At 38.3% G+C, this 17,160-nt stretch overlaps 2 protein-coding genes across 2 annotated transcripts; both read left to right on the top strand.

Annotated features, from left to right (window-relative positions):
- The first annotated feature begins 7,179 nt into the window (after positions 1 to 7,179).
- On the top strand, positions 7,180 to 8,016 carry LOC108047390 (kallikrein 1-related peptidase b5-like). Its single transcript, XM_017127545.1, has 3 exons — positions 7,180 to 7,351; positions 7,411 to 7,456; positions 7,512 to 8,016. Exons 1-3 carry the CDS (start codon positions 7,180 to 7,182, stop codon positions 8,014 to 8,016), a joined length of 723 nt encoding a protein of 240 aa, XP_016983034.1.
- A 791-nt stretch (positions 8,017 to 8,807) lies between these two features.
- LOC108047408 (CLIP domain-containing serine protease B9-like) lies at positions 8,808 to 9,781 on the top strand. Its single transcript, XM_017127562.2, has 3 exons — positions 8,808 to 8,994; positions 9,049 to 9,094; positions 9,155 to 9,781. The coding sequence occupies exons 1-3, from the start codon at positions 8,817 to 8,819 to the stop codon at positions 9,720 to 9,722; spliced, it is 792 nt and encodes a 263-aa protein (XP_016983051.2). The 5' UTR covers positions 8,808 to 8,816; the 3' UTR covers positions 9,723 to 9,781.
- The last annotated feature ends 7,379 nt before the right edge of the window (positions 9,782 to 17,160 follow it).

Here is a 17,160-nt window from a genome sequence, read left to right as displayed (position 1 = left end):
TGTGAAATAAACAAAATTACATTCGCCTTCTCCTTGAGATGCCAAAAACCGACACTGACGGACGCTTCCGGCGATTTGTTCAACATTAACATTACGCAAGCCCTTTTTAAAAAATATTTTGCCAAGAGCTGATGGCTGTTTTTCGGTTGTTGTTGTTGTTGTCATTATTATCATTGTTGCTTTCAGCCGAAAGCAGAGCAGTAAATTGTTTGCAATAATTGATTAATGAAGGCGTGGGCGCTGGACCCATTCCCCGATTTTCCTTATCATTGGCAGTCGTCTCGTTTGCCACTGACAGGGGGTAAAACTTTTGCCATTTAGTTTGGTTGGCAGCAGCCTTGGCGCATATAATTAACATGGCAGCCAAGTGGAAACTGCGAGCGGGAAAACTGGAAAACTTGGTGGCCCCAAAGCCGCGGGCACATTGCGTTTTGTGTTGTGCCGCGCTGAGCTAATTTAAATTAATTGAATATGCTTTGATAGCATTTCAATTAACTTTTGTGCCGGCACTCGGCCTTGTGCCACATATTTTTTCCCCCATTTCCCCATTTTTGCTTTTTTTTTTCGCATGAATTTCAATGCATTTCAAGTGAGCCGGGCTGTATCTATCCGATGGTCTACGACTGCCTCACAGGCATTTCAGCCATGCAATATAAATGAGACGCGCTCCATCATGACATGTCCAAACCATTTGGGCCCCCTTTTCGGCCCCTGGTCATCATCCGTCGGTCCATGTGCGGCATTTTGCATAATAAGTAGGCACACTTCGAGAAAATGTATAGTTTAAATTGGAACTTATATCTAGAACATTCAAATTTTTTTTATACAAAAAATGTGATGTTTTGCCTGCACAGATTTTTCATTATCTCCTTTTGCTTACAATGACGAACAACTTCAAAAAACTTTCATCCAAATGGATCTAGACGTTTTCAAATGATTTATTATTACAAATTATTACAAATATGTATAGATTTGACTATTTTGACAAAATTCTGAAAATAGGTATTATTAAGAAACCAACAGTTTTTATTTTCTCTGTACATGAAACTGCCGCCGTAGACGTTCGCTACTCGGCTCATTCCATTTGTCGAGCCAACTAAATCACCAGAAATCAGTTATAAATTCGTTGGCCGTTGGATCCCGGTTCTGGGCACTAGGTTTTCGGCTCTGGCGTTCAGTTCTCGTCCTGTTTCTGCTGCGGTGTGCTGCAGGACATTAGATTTGGAAATACATATGCATAATTCCCTTTTCCGTAAAGCCTTGGCGCTGATAACATTGCGATTGCCGACAACCAAACAGACAGTCCTCGATCTGAGAGTGTGTGCGCCTTTTAATTATTCAAATAAAACAACATTCTGGGTCTGGCCAAATTCCAGGCAGGCGAAGGACTACATACACGTTGGATTTCAAAGAGTTTCTAAAGAAAAAAGACGAGCAATTACGTATATTTTTAAAATCAGCTTTATTTTGATATTTTAAAAAGTAAAGAAAAAAAATCAGGGTGGAAAAACTGTCGATAATATAAACTTTCCAATGCACATGAGATCTTAAATAGATTTACGTCTGACTAAAGTAATTCAGAGAATATCTTTAATTAATATAAAGTTGTCTGCAAGAGAGGATTCAATTTTCCATGCGTGCAATGGAAACTATATTACATTTGCAGTCTGTTTATTAACACATTTCAGAAATGCAATATCAGATTTATAGGTATTAATAGCAAAATTCTCACATCCAAACACGTTATATAAGAGCCACTATAGCATATATGTAAAGTAAGCCAATGTTAAATCAATGTGTTCCATCTTACAACGTTTCATCTTTAACAATCTAATTAAATGTGCACATTAAACACCAATTAAGCGGCATTACAAATAATAACATATCCGAAATAAATCAACGCTCTAGTCATCTTCCACACGTGCTGATGGATGTAGAAAAAGCCAATTTGATTGATAACGCCAGAAAAGCAAGACCAGCCAGCAGCTTTACCTAGTGGTTGATGGTTTTTCTGGTGGTGCTGGCGGTGCTGGTGGTGATGTCGACCACTCTGTCAAGTGCCAATTAAACTAAAGCAAGGCAACAAGCGACAGCAACAGGGAGGACGCAGGACGCAGGACACCGAGCGTATGGGGGAGCGATAAAAATGCCAGATATTTTTTTCACGACTTGCGGGCGAACAAGTTTTTTGCCGCCACTTTTTCCGAACTAATGACACACGGCCCGGCCGTGACCACGTTGACGTTGATAGGCCACAACAATTTTCATTGGACAGCCATTTACAATAAACGTCAGCAAAGGCCTAGCTAGGCGAAAAAAATAACGAAAGCTTATAAAGCATCCAGGACCGAAGCTTAGAATACACTTGCTTAAGAACTATTTATCAGAATCTTGTGGGCTATAAGATTCATAAAGCCTTAAGCTCAAAAATAATGAATAATAAGTATTATTATTATAAGTAAAATGGGATTTATAATATAAATAGTAAACTATGGCTCTCAAGACATTGCATTCAAATGTGTTTAATACGAAGAGTTGGTCATTTAAAAGTTAGTTTCTAGATTGGGAGGAAACTATAAGACCTCTACTTTCCTGACTGGCAAACTGCTGGGCAAAATATCACTACACCCTGGAAGAGTATAAAAAGTCGCCGTAGTTTAGGGCGAAAATCAAACAGCCATTGAGTGGCGGGACAGATCTGTCTGTGCCGTTTGATAAGCGCTAATGAATGGTTTTCTTATACGCTCCATTGGGCCATAGCCATCGCAGTCGCCGTGGCACCGTGGCCGTGGTAAAGAAAATCCTGGAAGGGTGGCCAAACCCACTATAAAGTGGGTGGTTTTGGAGGGGGAGAGGGGGGAGAAGGGGGCGAATGGAAACACTGGACACGGCCACTTGTCGCGGTTTTGGGCAATTTAAGCGGCGGTTGCCGTTGTCATTGTCACGACGTCGAATGCGGTTGCCACTGACGCAAATGTTTGGCTTTGAGGCAATTAACGAGGCCAGAAAACGACGAGGGAGGGTTGAAAAAAAAAAACGCAGCAGAGAAGAAAAGTGAGGCGGTTCGATGCATTTTCCTTTCCTATATTTTTTTCAGCTCTATTTTCCCGCTTGTAATAAAATGGCAAACGTATGCCCGGGCAATCAATAAGCACCCGCCCCGAAAAGCATGCTACGGGTTTTTTAAGAGCTCACCGAAAAAACCACAACACTGCAAGGACATGCTGCAAAGGAGGGACCAACAAGCGACTTAATACTGGCCAACTTGATGAAGATACAAGACAGATGGATAACGGCAGGTGAGCCAGGCATACAAATAAGAACATTTTCCCCTTCTGTCTGTGAGAAATTGGGGGCAACTCCAGCCGGAAGAACTGCAAAAGGACAAAACTTTTAAACAAGATTCGGCACTCGATACAGACACACACACAATGGCCAAACAGACTCGGACTCAGCCTCTTTTATGCTTGGCCATAGTCCAATACAAATCGTTACCAATTTTCAGCCGGCTCGAGGGTGGGCGGGGAATGGGGGTGGGCGTGGTCGGTGGCAGGCCATAAGCAATGGTCAACTATATATGGACAAACAGGAGGCGCACACCTTTCATTTATTGCTCGTGTCCGCTCTCTTTTCTCTCTTTGTTCCTTTCTGGTACTGGTGGCGTATATGTAACGCAGGGCATGCTCATATGGAAGCGTATGCACAGGGAGAAATATATTTCAAAATTGGTACCTTTTACCTGTGCTTTTAGCTTTCAGAGGAAAAAGGATAACATTTTTTTTTTTAATGCCTAAGTGAAATAGTAATAATAAATGTTTTTATTATAATGCAAGCAAAAATCAAAGTGTCAAATGTTGAAATTAAAAATCCAAATATATATTAATAAAATAAATATAAATATAATAGCCTGAACCACAATAAACGCGAAAGCCATGAGGATCATTTCGAAAACCCACTTCTGTCCGTGTACGATTCCAAATTGCAGGTGGCTGTGGTGGTGGTGCTGGTGGGGTGGTGCAGTTGGTGGTGCATCGGCTTTATGTTGTGTATATGTCTGGTCGGAGTCTTTACGTTGGCTTGATTGGATTTGCCGATGCAAATGAAGAATCCAATTTTTAAAGTTTGTTTTTCGTTATCGTTACGTCTCTTGTTAGTGGTGGAAACCTCCGACTGGTGTCTCCGCTCTTCCTCTTCCCGTTTTCCCATTTTTCTCATGCAGCTCACGATGCAGGGTCTTGGACACTATCCGACTCTCTTCAGCGGAAGATTTTTTTAAGCCCGTCCACCACGTTTGTTTTATACGTTTCGAAAGACTTTTTTTTGTCTTTACCTTTTTATACTCCTCCTCGTCTCGTTTTGTTGGCCACATCAGCACACAGCACTCGGCCTGACACAAAGCGTCGGGAGGAACAGCCAACAATAACCAGGGAAAATTCAAACAAACCGACATGGGAGGCACCAAAAATTTGTTTGCTGTACATAACAAAACAACAACCAACAAAAAAAAGTGGAGGATAGGGAACAAAAAATTTGAAAAAGAAAAGTTTTTGCTTTTTGGTTTGGCACGCCATTTGTTTGTGTCCCGATGCCTTTTGCCTTACCACAAAATCGAATTTTCACTTTTAAACAATTGACGTTACCGCATACGGATACACCTGCATGTGTGCCACTGGACGGGTATTTTGTTTTTTTTTTTACTTTTTATTGTGATCAACTTTTTGTGTTCGCTTTTTTTTTCTTTTTCTCATTTCATGCCTTTCAATTTGTTGTTTACTCTTTGTTTTTGCTTCGGTCAGCTTAATTCTGGTCTGCCAAGTGCCTCTCATCGTTGCCATTGGCTTTTGTGTGCAGTTTATTTGGCAAATAAATTTACCAACTATTTTTCTAAACTGGCGAGGGTAGGCGATGGTTTTTTTGATTGGTTTGTGTTTAGGAAATCATCGAACGAGGGGGTACAAAAAAAAATTCGGGCTTTCAGCAAATCGAAAGCGAAAAGTGGTATTTTAATCATCGTTGGACAAATTGTGTTTGCATTAAAAACACAACACGATACGTGTCAAATCGAGTTGTGCGCCGTGTTATAAGCACATCCGATCATCTGTAATAATCAATTAGGCCGCAGGGGCAACCAAATCGGCGAATTTAACGAAAACATGGCATATGCAATTTGTTAATTTTCCATTATTAGAATTAACAATGCATCGATGATTGATGCAAAATTAGCGCCGTGCTAACATTAACGACGCACAGTCATGGCAACGCGATATCCGAGTACGCTAAATAGCAATTAGTGGGAATGAAATTTGATAGCTCAATAGTTGGCAGTCGGGCTTATTAAATAATTGAGCACCGATTGAAGGCAATTTATCACAAATGATTTGTAGTGGAGCTCCCTCCACAAAAAACCACGCTATCCCGCTGAACGCTTATATAAATCTCCGGGAATACGATCCCCTGACAGCCAGCTACAATTACACCCGACAATCGCCCGAGTATCGATAAATTAATCAACATCTTCTCGGGGCAAAACGTTGCCAGCTGCCATTGAATCGACCGATGCTATTTTAAGAAGCATTCAAAGTTTCCCGACTACATTCTGCTATTAAGGTTTTACTGGCCAATGGCATGGTCAGCGGCACTGAAAATTAGCCCAAAACGCATATGCCATAAATCCTGACCCGAGCTGAGTGCCAGACAACCGCTCAAACTATGAAACGAAACTTTATTGACCCACAAATAACGTGCAGATAATTACAAAAACAAAGGCAACTGCCCCCAGGAAAACAAATGTGTCCGTTGTGGGGGATGGAAAAAAATCCTGAGCAAATGGCAGGAAGTAAGGACTAATGGACTCGACTAGAAAGTAGCCAGTAGCCAATGCTTGGAGGAAAGTAATTATTTGTTGTTTAAAACATATGGCTTGGAGAATAAAATGAATACTCTCAATTTTATAATATTATAAATGATGTTTCAGTTCATTAAATACTCAATTAAATACAATACAATATACCCTAGGACAGGGTATCGAAAAAAGAGCAAAGAAAATACCATGGCAAAGTGGAAAAACTACTTACAAGTATGTTAACATGCGCAATTGTTGCCGTTGTCCAGCGCCAGGACCTCCGGGCAAACTCAAGCCAAGGAGCAGCAGCAACAATGCCACGGAAATCTTTTCTTTTCCGGCCAGAGTTTTCCCCCACCTCTGCGCCACTGTGGGTTTTTCCCAAAGATGCTCAAGTTTATTTGTTGTGGTCATGGCAGAAAGTAATCCAAAAGATAAAATACAATAAAATAAAAGGCCAAGGCGGTGAGTTATGTCCGAAGTTGTTGTTGCCACTGCTGCTTCTGCATTGGTGGGCTGGTCTCGCACAGACAATACCTTAAAGCAACCCATGTGTTGTCGTCTGTCGAGCGAGTGTGCATAATTTATATGGCGAGCTTCACATGTTTTTGGCTAAATTATTTCCCTGGCCCGGAGCACGTGCTGCTACGGGCCACGCGGCCTTCAGGTCAACCGTTTGGGCCATAAATTTAGACGCCTGCCCTGCGACACGCTCTATGACATTATTGAACTTGAAAGGGATACGACGGGGCAGCAAAACAATAAGCAGAATCGGAAGAAGAGGGGCCGGATCAGGGACCAAAAACACACAAAAGCCACCGAACTGACCTTGTAAACTCCGGTGATTGTTTTAAATTTGGTCTTTATAATGCTAAGCCGTTCGACAAAACGAAATATAGGTGAAATGTTCGGGAATGCCAGCACGTTTCATTATCATGCTGTTTAAAGTTCACTGACAAAATAACATTTTCAATTTGCACTTATGTAAGATACAAGTATTCTGAATTCCTATTCCACAAATAATCATAAAATATATTTTCAATCTGAGCTATAGACTGAGAGCAATGAAACTGAATAATAACATTTGCAGTGCTAAGTAATGAGAATATTAAGCCAATTAAATTTGCTGATAAGGCAGATGATTTCTTCGAATTTATTCGCTGCAAGGAAAGATTATATGTTGGGTTTTGCCGAGACCGTAATAAAATTCAAAACAATACCAAATATTTTTAAGTTTTATAATAATGTTCTCAGTGCATTCAGACTATCAGTCTTTGTGATATGAGAACGACAGCTCGCCACTGCTCCAGTTGTTGAGAATTGCTTTGTTTGCAATGATGATTGCCGCTGAATGGTTTTTTATACTCGCTTTGCTGATTCGCTACGTGTCGTCTCAGCTTCTGGATCCGCAATGCTCTCATTACTCTCCCAATGAAAACCAAGACGCCCCTTGGATAGCACAAATTATATCGACCACAAAAAACTGCACTGGCGTGCTTATAAACAAACGTTGGCATTGGTGATAATAATAAAAAAAACACATATAATAACGATATATTTAATTTTAGATTTTGTATTGACCGCAGCAAGTTGCGTGGCTGAGGGAAAATCCAGGTGAGTCAGTTTTGTTAGCTAAATTTTTGTTTATTAAGCAGTTACCTTTGTACAGTTTCTTTTGCCTGAGTTCCGATTGTCCCAATTGGATCCCCGTCAAAACAGTCCACATTCCCAAGCCATATAACGCAAATGGGAAGGATATAGCTCTGCTCGAACTTAAAACGCCTGTGGACTATAAACGCATACGGCCAATATGCATTTTGTTGACGGAATTCAATTTAGAAGACGGCATGATTCTTAAAGGCTGGACCGGAAGATCAAGAACGACCAAAATTACTAAACTGAATAATATAGACTGCCGTAATTCCTTCGGTAACTTTCCCAATAGTCTTCAGATCTGTGCTGGCTCCAAAACCAACAAAGTGTGCGAAGAATATGGAAGTCCTCTGGGCATTGATGCATTTAGTTCGAGTTTAGCTGGTTACGTACTTATCGGAATTCAGATGTACGGCGCTTCAGGAATTTGTGTTTATTCCGATATATCAGCGTATATCGATTGGATAGTATCAGTCGTCCTAAAGGTCGAAATCTTAATTAACGTTTTAAGTTATACTTAATAAAAAGTATTCGAAACCTGCAAAAGGAAAATCTCTATTCAGCAATGTTTTGTATACAAATTTTCATTTCGGGTTTCTTTTTAATTAGTTTTATTCATCATTATACGTAAATAAATAAATTTTACGTATAAATGGACAATAATTTAAAGTTAATTTTGTCATTCTATTATTTGTTCTCTAACTCCTGGCAAATATAATACATAATATTTTAAAACCCTGAGATAAAGTATTTAAAAATACGATCAGATATTGGCATGGACTGCAAATAAAAATTGTTCATCTGTTTTTTTTAATCAAAAATAAATCACTTAGAATCGACACACAAGAAACAAAACAAAATATTAATCTTTGGTCACTTATAAGTTGAACTATAATAAACTTAAAAAATAATACAACTTTTTTAAGCAAAAAAAAAATACACACAAAAAAAAATATTTTTATAAAAAAAATTATAAAAAAAAATAAATTATCATATAAAATTGGTGCTCCTCTGTGCTTTATGAAAAAAAATTTAATACTTAATCAAAAACATAATTTGGAGTAAACTAAACATTTATTAACATCAAGTTTTTTGGCATACAACTATTGACAGTAAAAAATATATATGCAAATTCATTGAGTTAAAACTCGACAACATATTAGGAATTTTTGCTCTTCTATATAGCGCCAACATGCTCAAACCTACAGTGTACAAATAAATAAATAAATAAATCTTTATCAGTACTGATTAGCTCGTTGCTCGATTTCACATGGAACAGACGCTCGTCGTCCAGTTGTTGGGAAGCTTTCGGGGAGGAACGATGACTTCCGTAGTTTTTGGTGTTTTAATCTCATGTTTACTGATTCATCTGGGATCGGCGTACTTTCTGGATCCAAACTGTCCGATTGATCCTGATCACAACTCTGTCAGTCCCTTTCCATGGATGGCCTTGGTTATGTTACCTGATAAAAATTGCAGTGGCACGCTGATTTACAAAAGTTTGTATGAATTTCTTAGTCAGACATTTGAAATTATAAAGAATTTTCTTTTAGATTTTGTCATAACATCAGCAAATTGTGTATTTAATCAAAGCCAAATGTAAGTCAACTGAACTTTTTCAGCCTGTTCATCGTTTAATTAATTGTTTTCTTCCAACAGCAAAGTTCTCTTGGGAGAGTTCAACAGAAAACTGAAAAAGAATACCTTTGAGTTTCCCAATAAAGAAATCCTTGTCCGAAGCGTCTACACTCCCAGCCACTACAACGAAAACAATTATAAGAATGATATAGCTCTGCTCCAACTAACTGAAAATGTGCTTTATGAAGCTCACATACGGCCAATATGCATTTGGTTAATAGGTTTTTATATCGATACCGGAAAACAAAACTTTACCACCCCACTTTGGTACTTAACTAAGAAATGGACGTTTCCATTTCCTAAACGCACACTATTTTCCAAACTTGAACTAGATCTGTGTGAGCATTCCTTGGGAATTAATCCAGATAAATCGCAGATCTGTGCTGGCCACGAAGTCAAATTATGCGTGGAGGCTGGAAGTCCTTTGGTCCAAAAGATTACATTTAATAATCGAAGTCGACATGCACTTGTGGGAATTCAGAGTTATGGCGTTTCGAATACTTGTTTATATACCAATATCGAAAGTTACCTGGAGTGGATAGTTGGAATCGTGTTGAAGGTTGAAATCATAGTAAATAATATATTTTAAAAATGATCAAAATATTACCTGTATATAATTAAAAAGAAATTACCACCACCTAAATTTAACACTGTTCAGTGAGTTTTAAAATTCAGATTCCTTGGTTCTTTTTATAAGCAAGCAAGCACACACTTTCGGGCCACCAGCAAATTTGATTGGCCTGGCCTTAAAGCCGAAAGCTGCTGCCTTGCCATTCTATTTATGTTGTTGTGGCTGCAATTGCTCTGGGACCATTTAGCATTTTTCAAGTAACCACATGGGGCTAAGACCGACAGCAGATAGGGCCCGAAATTTAATAGCTGCAAAGCGGGGGCGTTGAAGTATTACAAAACTCTAAACAGGCGCAAAAAGTTTCGCCAAAGAAAATGTTCTTAATTTGATTTCTTCAACGCCCCTGGAGTGCAGTATTTGCGGCCAGGGAGGCGTCTAAATGTGCGTGTATTTTATAAATATATATCCCTACATAGAGAAAGGTATATAAACCAGGGCTCGACTGAAGGGCAGACAAGGTCTAATAAAAAGGCTTGGGCACAAAAGTTTTTAATAAAGTTTTTATACCGCAGCCACGAGCATAAAATCAGGCCACGGGAAAGGGAAAATGGAAATAATTGGGGCAATTTGTTACGAAAGAAATAAAGGTAAGGGGGTTTGGAACAACTCATTTTTTCTTACCTCCTTTGTAAAAACCTTGAAATAGGCAAATAATCGCTTTGATCCTGCCCACAGGAATGTCAACATTCTAGTTGGAGTTTCTTAAACCAGAAAGAAAGGGAAGGCGCTTCAAGTGTCGAGGTCGAAGAGTGCGCGCACAGAGCAATATGCACCGTTTCCCCATGCAGTTTGAATTTCATTTCAAAACAATTTGTAACAGTCTCTCCAATATAGACACACACTCACACGCAGGCTCGCGGCAATCGAAGTTTGGTTTGGCAGCTAAGCAAATTTGCTGCAAGTCTGCCGCTGCCACTGCCGAGTCAGCAGTGCAAGGATGCGCCGCCTGCCTCCTTCATCCTGCATCCTGCATCCTCCATCCTACTTCCCATTCGATCAGATCCGCTTACGATGCACTCTGGATAAAATTTCATAACTTACCAACAAATATGGCAATTTACCTTCACCTAAATAATATATTTAGAATTATTGATTTAAATGTTGGCCAACTTGTTAATTTCTTTTTTCTAGTTAAACCGAATAAAGATAAGTATTATATATTATCATTATTATAATAAATGTTTTTGAAATATATATTTAAAATTACCATTAAATAAAAAAGCCATTAAGTCAACTCAGAGCGATCATTTTGGAAGCGTCTTTTAAATATGAAATAAGTCAAAGTTTATTGATCAATCACATATAATACATCTAGTGGGCAAAACCATTTTTTAAAGCTTGTTTTTAATAAGCATGTAAATATATTTTCAAGTTGTAGTTTATTTAGTTAAAAAAGTATATAAAAACATTCTAAACTTTTTTAAATTAGGTTGTCTAGATTTTCTTCGAGTGTTCGATGCGTGTGCATGTCAATAGTTTTGCGCGTTCGCTGACGCTCTTCGCTGCCTTTTTCTTTTTGATGAATTGACAGGCAATGCTATTTGTCAGCAGTCAATGTGTTTGTTACATTTTATTGCCAGCTGGTTGCTGCTGCTGATGTTGCTGCTTCTAATGTTGCTGCTGTTGCTGTTGCTGCTGTTGCTGTTGCTGCTGCTGTTGCTGTTGCCATTGCTGCTGCATTGTTAATGTCAGGCGTTAGGGCATACGCTAAACATGGAGAGCAAGTTATTTGTCTGCATTTTATATGCAATTTCTCTATGCATCTCGCTGTTCGACAGACGGCCTGACAGGACAAAAGGACGAAAAGGAGGAAAGAAGGGAAAGGGAGGAGGAGGAGGGACAGTGGCAGGCAACACCAGCAAATTGTGTTGTATTGTGCTCGCATGCATCCGACAGTCGACAGCTGAGATGGCTATAGCTTCTTCGATTTGCATGGTCGCTGTTTGAAATAGATTACGCATCCGGCGTGCCAATTGCCCCTTGAACTTTGATCAGCGGACGGAGCGGAGGTCACTGCTGTCAATCAAAGAAATTGTTCTGCCTTTCTATTGAATGCAATCAACTTTTTGTTCAATAACAGTGCAATTTTAATAATAAATCTCAGTTTCCGAAGCAGGTGAAGTTGTCGCCCCTGGTAACGCTTTTAATGAAATTCATTCGAATGGCAAAAAATATATATCCTGTAAATCAATTAGGTGAGCTACCTGCAGAGACTTTTTCCCTGATCCAAGCCTATCTTAATTTAATCTAAAGAATTCAGCCAGGTGCTGATTTCTTCCTTTCATCACATTTCGCAGAGCTGCCTCAGTTTGCATGGGAATTTATATTTTTCTGTAAACGAGAAACCATTTTGCACGACTCCACATACACGAATCCTTTTATACTTTCAATGCAATGGAATCAGGTTTTGTTCCTTCCCTTTTTTACGTGAAAAGTTTGCAAATCTTTAAATCAACTTTTGATAGGAGGAAAATATTTTTCTTTGCAAGGCTCATCAAATTTTACACTGATGTCGTCAGAATACTCGGATCCAAAAATAGCTTAAAAATCAGCGACATTCTGGTTTCCTATGTTGTTTCCGGTTAAAACATTTCTTCGCAATTCGGTTTTACGTTATGGTTGCGTTTTATAAATAAGTGCATGTCAACATAAATTAAAATACTCCCGGTTGATTAATAATGCACAACGAAAATGTCACAAAGAAATATGATTGTACGACTGTTCCCTCACTTAATTCCCTCCACTTCTTTAGCAGCTCACTGAAAAGTAACCTGAACGAATCAGCAACAAGGCAAATGGAACAAGGGATATTGCCGAAAAGAGAAATCCACATTTGAAATGCCCTTAAAATGTGTATATGATTTTTGGTAATAATATCACTCGGTGTTTTTTTAAATGACAAAACTCTAAAAACGGTGTTAAGTATGCTGCTCTTAAATATATAAAGTTTATCCACAGTGTAAATTCATACAAAATACATTTATAAGAATATAAAAATATGCAATACAATATTTACATTTAAATTTTTATAATTTTTTTAGTTTAAATTTTTAAAATACATTATGTTGATTTTTTCTTGCCTTTTAAATATTTTTAAAAATGTGTGAGCAAATGGCAATTGTATTTTGTTTTAAACAAATTTTATGTTTCTTCCAAGCAAACTCATAGTACAAAGCCCCAAATAAAATCACTGTACTCAACCCTATTGTAAGTGTGGAAAAACATTTTATGCCAGCACAAAAATAAAGTCATTAAAATTGTAAATATGTATACAAGTGGAAGCCCGGAAAGGAGGAGCTTACTGGGACGAGGAAAGAGGAGGACGAGATGACGCAGCCATCCTGTGTGCGTGCAAGAAATGGAAATGCGGTTAATTTCCGTAAAGTATGCAATAATTTCTGGCACTGAGCATAAGCAAGTGCACCCAGTGTGTGTATATGCGATTGCATGTGGATACACGAGTATTTGTGCCTGTGCGAGTGCAGCACAACAAAAGGCAAAGAGTTAAATAACTGCCACGCCTCCCCGCCCCTTACAAGTAAATCTCTTTGGCAGCCTGCAAAGACGGAACTAACGAACAAACGGACATTCATCAATATAAATCAACCGACGGCCACAAGCCAGGCCCAGTTGCAAGGATTTGGGGTATGGGGCGATAGCCCACATCCAGGGATGACAACAGTACCGATTGCACAGTGTTATTCCAGGAGGAAAATACGATCATTTTGTAACTTGTTTTTAAGAAGATTTTTGCATCTCTATTTTTTAACTTTAAATAATATTATTAATAAAGAAATTATATAAATATAACATTTATAAGTTATTTATTCGAATTGTTAATGTTCTATCAATATATATTTTTAAATATTTTATTAAATATTAGAAAATAAATAGCTAAGCACATCTTTTTCATTTAGTAATCGAGATTTAATAATCGAGATTACTTACACAATATATAATTGTATTGAGATACATATAATTTGTTTTTGATTATGAAAACTTTATTATTTTAACTGTCTGTCTAAGAAAGTTATACGTACTTTAAATTGTATTCATATTATACATATACATATATTTAAATATTAGATTATTCCATTTTTATAAATTGTTTTAATCATTTCCAACTTTGGAATATTTTTACTTAAAATATATATTTTAGACGATATATATTGTATTGAAATTTTCCAGTCGATAAGCATCCCTACCGAAAGAGAAACCGTTGCAGGAGGAAGAGGCCGCCCCAGCGGAATAAATAAAAACATTTTTTTGTATAAAAATTGCTGCGAATTGGTTGGCAAGCGGGGCAGTGTGGAAATGGAAGGAGTGGAAGGGGCCAGGCGGCTGTAAAAATGTTGGCCAAAGAAATATTTTCACAATTTTATTTATTTTTTCTTATTCGGCAAATGGCAAGCGGACGGCTTCGGTCGGTCCCTGGGTTTCGGCTCTCGGTCCTAGGTCCTGAATGTCCTTGCAGCTGCTGCTGTTGCTGTTGCCACAGTAGCATTTTCGTTTCATTATGTTCCGCGTGCCTAAAGGATTGCAATATATATTTGAATTTTTTTTCTGTCCCTGACTGAATCGTTTGCATGTTGCAAGGGAAAAGGCTTTCCCTCTTGCACTTGCACATCGGCATGCTTTACAACACACAGAAACGTTGAGGCCACGCATTTTGACTTCGGTATTTGCGGCTTTTTATGTAATTCATGGTCATTCCCCATATGCATGTGCCTGCAAATTTACTGCCTGGCGAAAAAAACAAAATATATGCACGGATTTGGGCAGAAACAAGCCTTCCCGAAAATCATGTAATTTATGCGTTTTTTCGTGCAGTTGCAGCCGAGATGATACAATCAAAGTAAAAATCATGGGAGGAAAAAGTCAAAAGTCTTGTTAATCCATTTAAAATTGGAAGATATGTTTGAATAAAAATGTACAAATAATATAGTAGTAAAGACAGAAAGATATAAATGAAATTCGAATAGGAAAGTCTACCGACTATTTTTAGTATAAAAGTTTATAACTACTCTTTATTATACTTTTATACTGAATGGAAAAAATGGAAAATTCTTACCATTTTAATGTGTTACCTTTTTGAACAAATAACAGTCTCTTTTCCTCGGTGTATTTGAATGGCGGTGCATTTTATTTGTCATTTCCGGTTTGTGCCGGAAGTTGAAATTATTGAAATCAAACGGAAATGCATCGAAGCAAATGCATAAAAAACCGGGAGCCGAAAACTCTGCTTAACCCATTTCATATCACGGGGTTAACTCATGTTGTTGCTCAGACATTAAGCATGCTACCTGGTATTTTCAAATATAAATGAAAATTTAATAGGTGAAGCCAAACATTTATATACTTAAAACTACCTAGTCGATAAACATAATTTAAAGAAAGTAAAAACTACTCCCAACTGTTTGGAAAATACCTTTGGCAGCGCGGCACAAAATGGGTTAAAGTACGACTTCGATTTAACAACGATCCATCTGTCTAGCTGTGTGTGTTTGCCTTCGCGCACACCATAAATAAATATATAAATTTAAATAAATGCTGCCACAATGCCCGCACACTCACAGTTTGTTTGTCAATAAATCAGAATACTTATCAACGTCAAACGACCGCAAAGAATGCAGGCAAACAACATAAGCGACCGAGGACCAAATGTGGGTGCGTACGATATTCTGCACCGGTTTATTACGCGCCATTAAATTTATTAAAGAAAGGAAAACAAGGCAAGCTAATAGAAAATAGTGCCTTTGCTCGATGCGGTTAACCTGGAAGTATAATAAATCAATATACACATTCCCAAAGAGTTATTAAATTTGTTTGGTAAAATGTTAAATAGTTATATGACACTACAAATAAAACAAAATATTTGTATTCTTATAATTTATGTATTTATTTTGTGCAGTGCAGCTACACTTGCTCTATCTATGCTTTATCCAACATTTTGGCCGTCAATTTATGGCCAGTCTGTACTTATTTTCCCCTCCACAAAACCCAACCGTCCTCCATTTAGCCACACTGTTTGGGGCCTAGTCCCGAACTAAGTCCGCTAATTGCGCCGCCTTAGCCCGGCCAACTCGACAGGGATCCGGCCATCTCCCCCCTCCATAATTATGTGAAATGTGCGCCATTTCTTCGGCCTGTTGCCTGTTATTGTTTGCATTATTAGCTGACAATTTCAGTGGCACTGTGATGCCAAGTGGCGGGTCTGTGATTAGACAGGCTCTTGGGGCCCTGGAAATTGTGGGATTAGCAGGCGCATTGTCTGTGGCTGGGAACTTGGACGGAGGAACAGCAGCCTGTCGCTCGATAAGCGCCCCGGGGCAAGTCGGTTCCAAGAAGTTGGTGTTTTTCTTGCATAATTACGGCCATAAGCCAAAGGCTTGTTATTACAGGCCAAGGAACTGGGAGAATTCCTAGAACGCCGCCCGAAACCAAATCGATTAAATCAATGTTGGTCTTAAAAGTGGCTAATTTAAGACATTTATTGTACTAACTATTCTCGGAGATGGCGTTTTTATTTTTTATTAAAAAATGAAATATTTAAATATTATCAAAATGTTATTCATTGAAATCAATAATATATTAGGGCTTTAACTTAAAAGACTTTAACGTTTAAAAACTAACATTTTGTTTTAATTTTTATTATAAATTTTTTTATCTGAAACATTACCAATTTTGAACACGCAGCGAACAGTTTCCATTTACATCCTTTTTGTATTTAAAGTGGGGTAAATATTTTAGAATTTACCTGAATCGCTTGCAAAAGCCTTTGTCAACATCGATGGACCGCTGTGACCAGGCCCTTTGTTTTAGTTTTTGTGAATGCGCAATTGTTCAATGTCGCCATGGTTGTGGCATGCACAAAGCGCTGATTGCACAGCCCACCCACGCACTAAAGCTTTCAGGACCCACGTTTTTTTCGGCGCTGACATGTCCAGGCGATGGTCAAAAAAAGCAAACCCATATATGTATATTCAATAGGCCCACGCTTGCCAGAGTGTTTTCCGACGTTTTTCTGTAATTCGTTGTAGTTTTTTCCAAGTTGGCTTTCAGCTAGGGCCCAAAAAAAGCGGCCTGCCTACATAAAGGCGCTAGCATATTAAAGGCTTAAACCCACTCAACGGCAGATGCCATATTGTTGAAATGTATGCAGATACGTCGCGCATACGTCATGTGGAGATGGAATCCGGTTCGCAAAATGCATTCCATTCAAGAAGCGTACAGCGATTTTTCATTGCGAGCGTTTAAGCAATCGAATGTAGCCAGATAAAGCAAATTTTGCAATTAAAATTCTGCAGGACATTTACATAGGGCTTAAGGACTGTCAAATGTATCGTGTTTTTTTTTTGGTTTTGTTGTAAGGCAAATTAAAAACATCTTGGTTACC

This window comes from Drosophila rhopaloa, unplaced genomic scaffold, assembly GCF_018152115.1.
Source record: "Drosophila rhopaloa isolate 14029-0021.01 unplaced genomic scaffold, ASM1815211v1 contig_167, whole genome shotgun sequence".
In the NCBI taxonomy this organism is placed as follows: domain Eukaryota; kingdom Metazoa; phylum Arthropoda; class Insecta; order Diptera; family Drosophilidae; genus Drosophila; species Drosophila rhopaloa.
The sequence above is the reverse complement of the archived record's forward strand: the minus strand, read 5'-3'. Positions and strand labels throughout refer to the sequence as shown.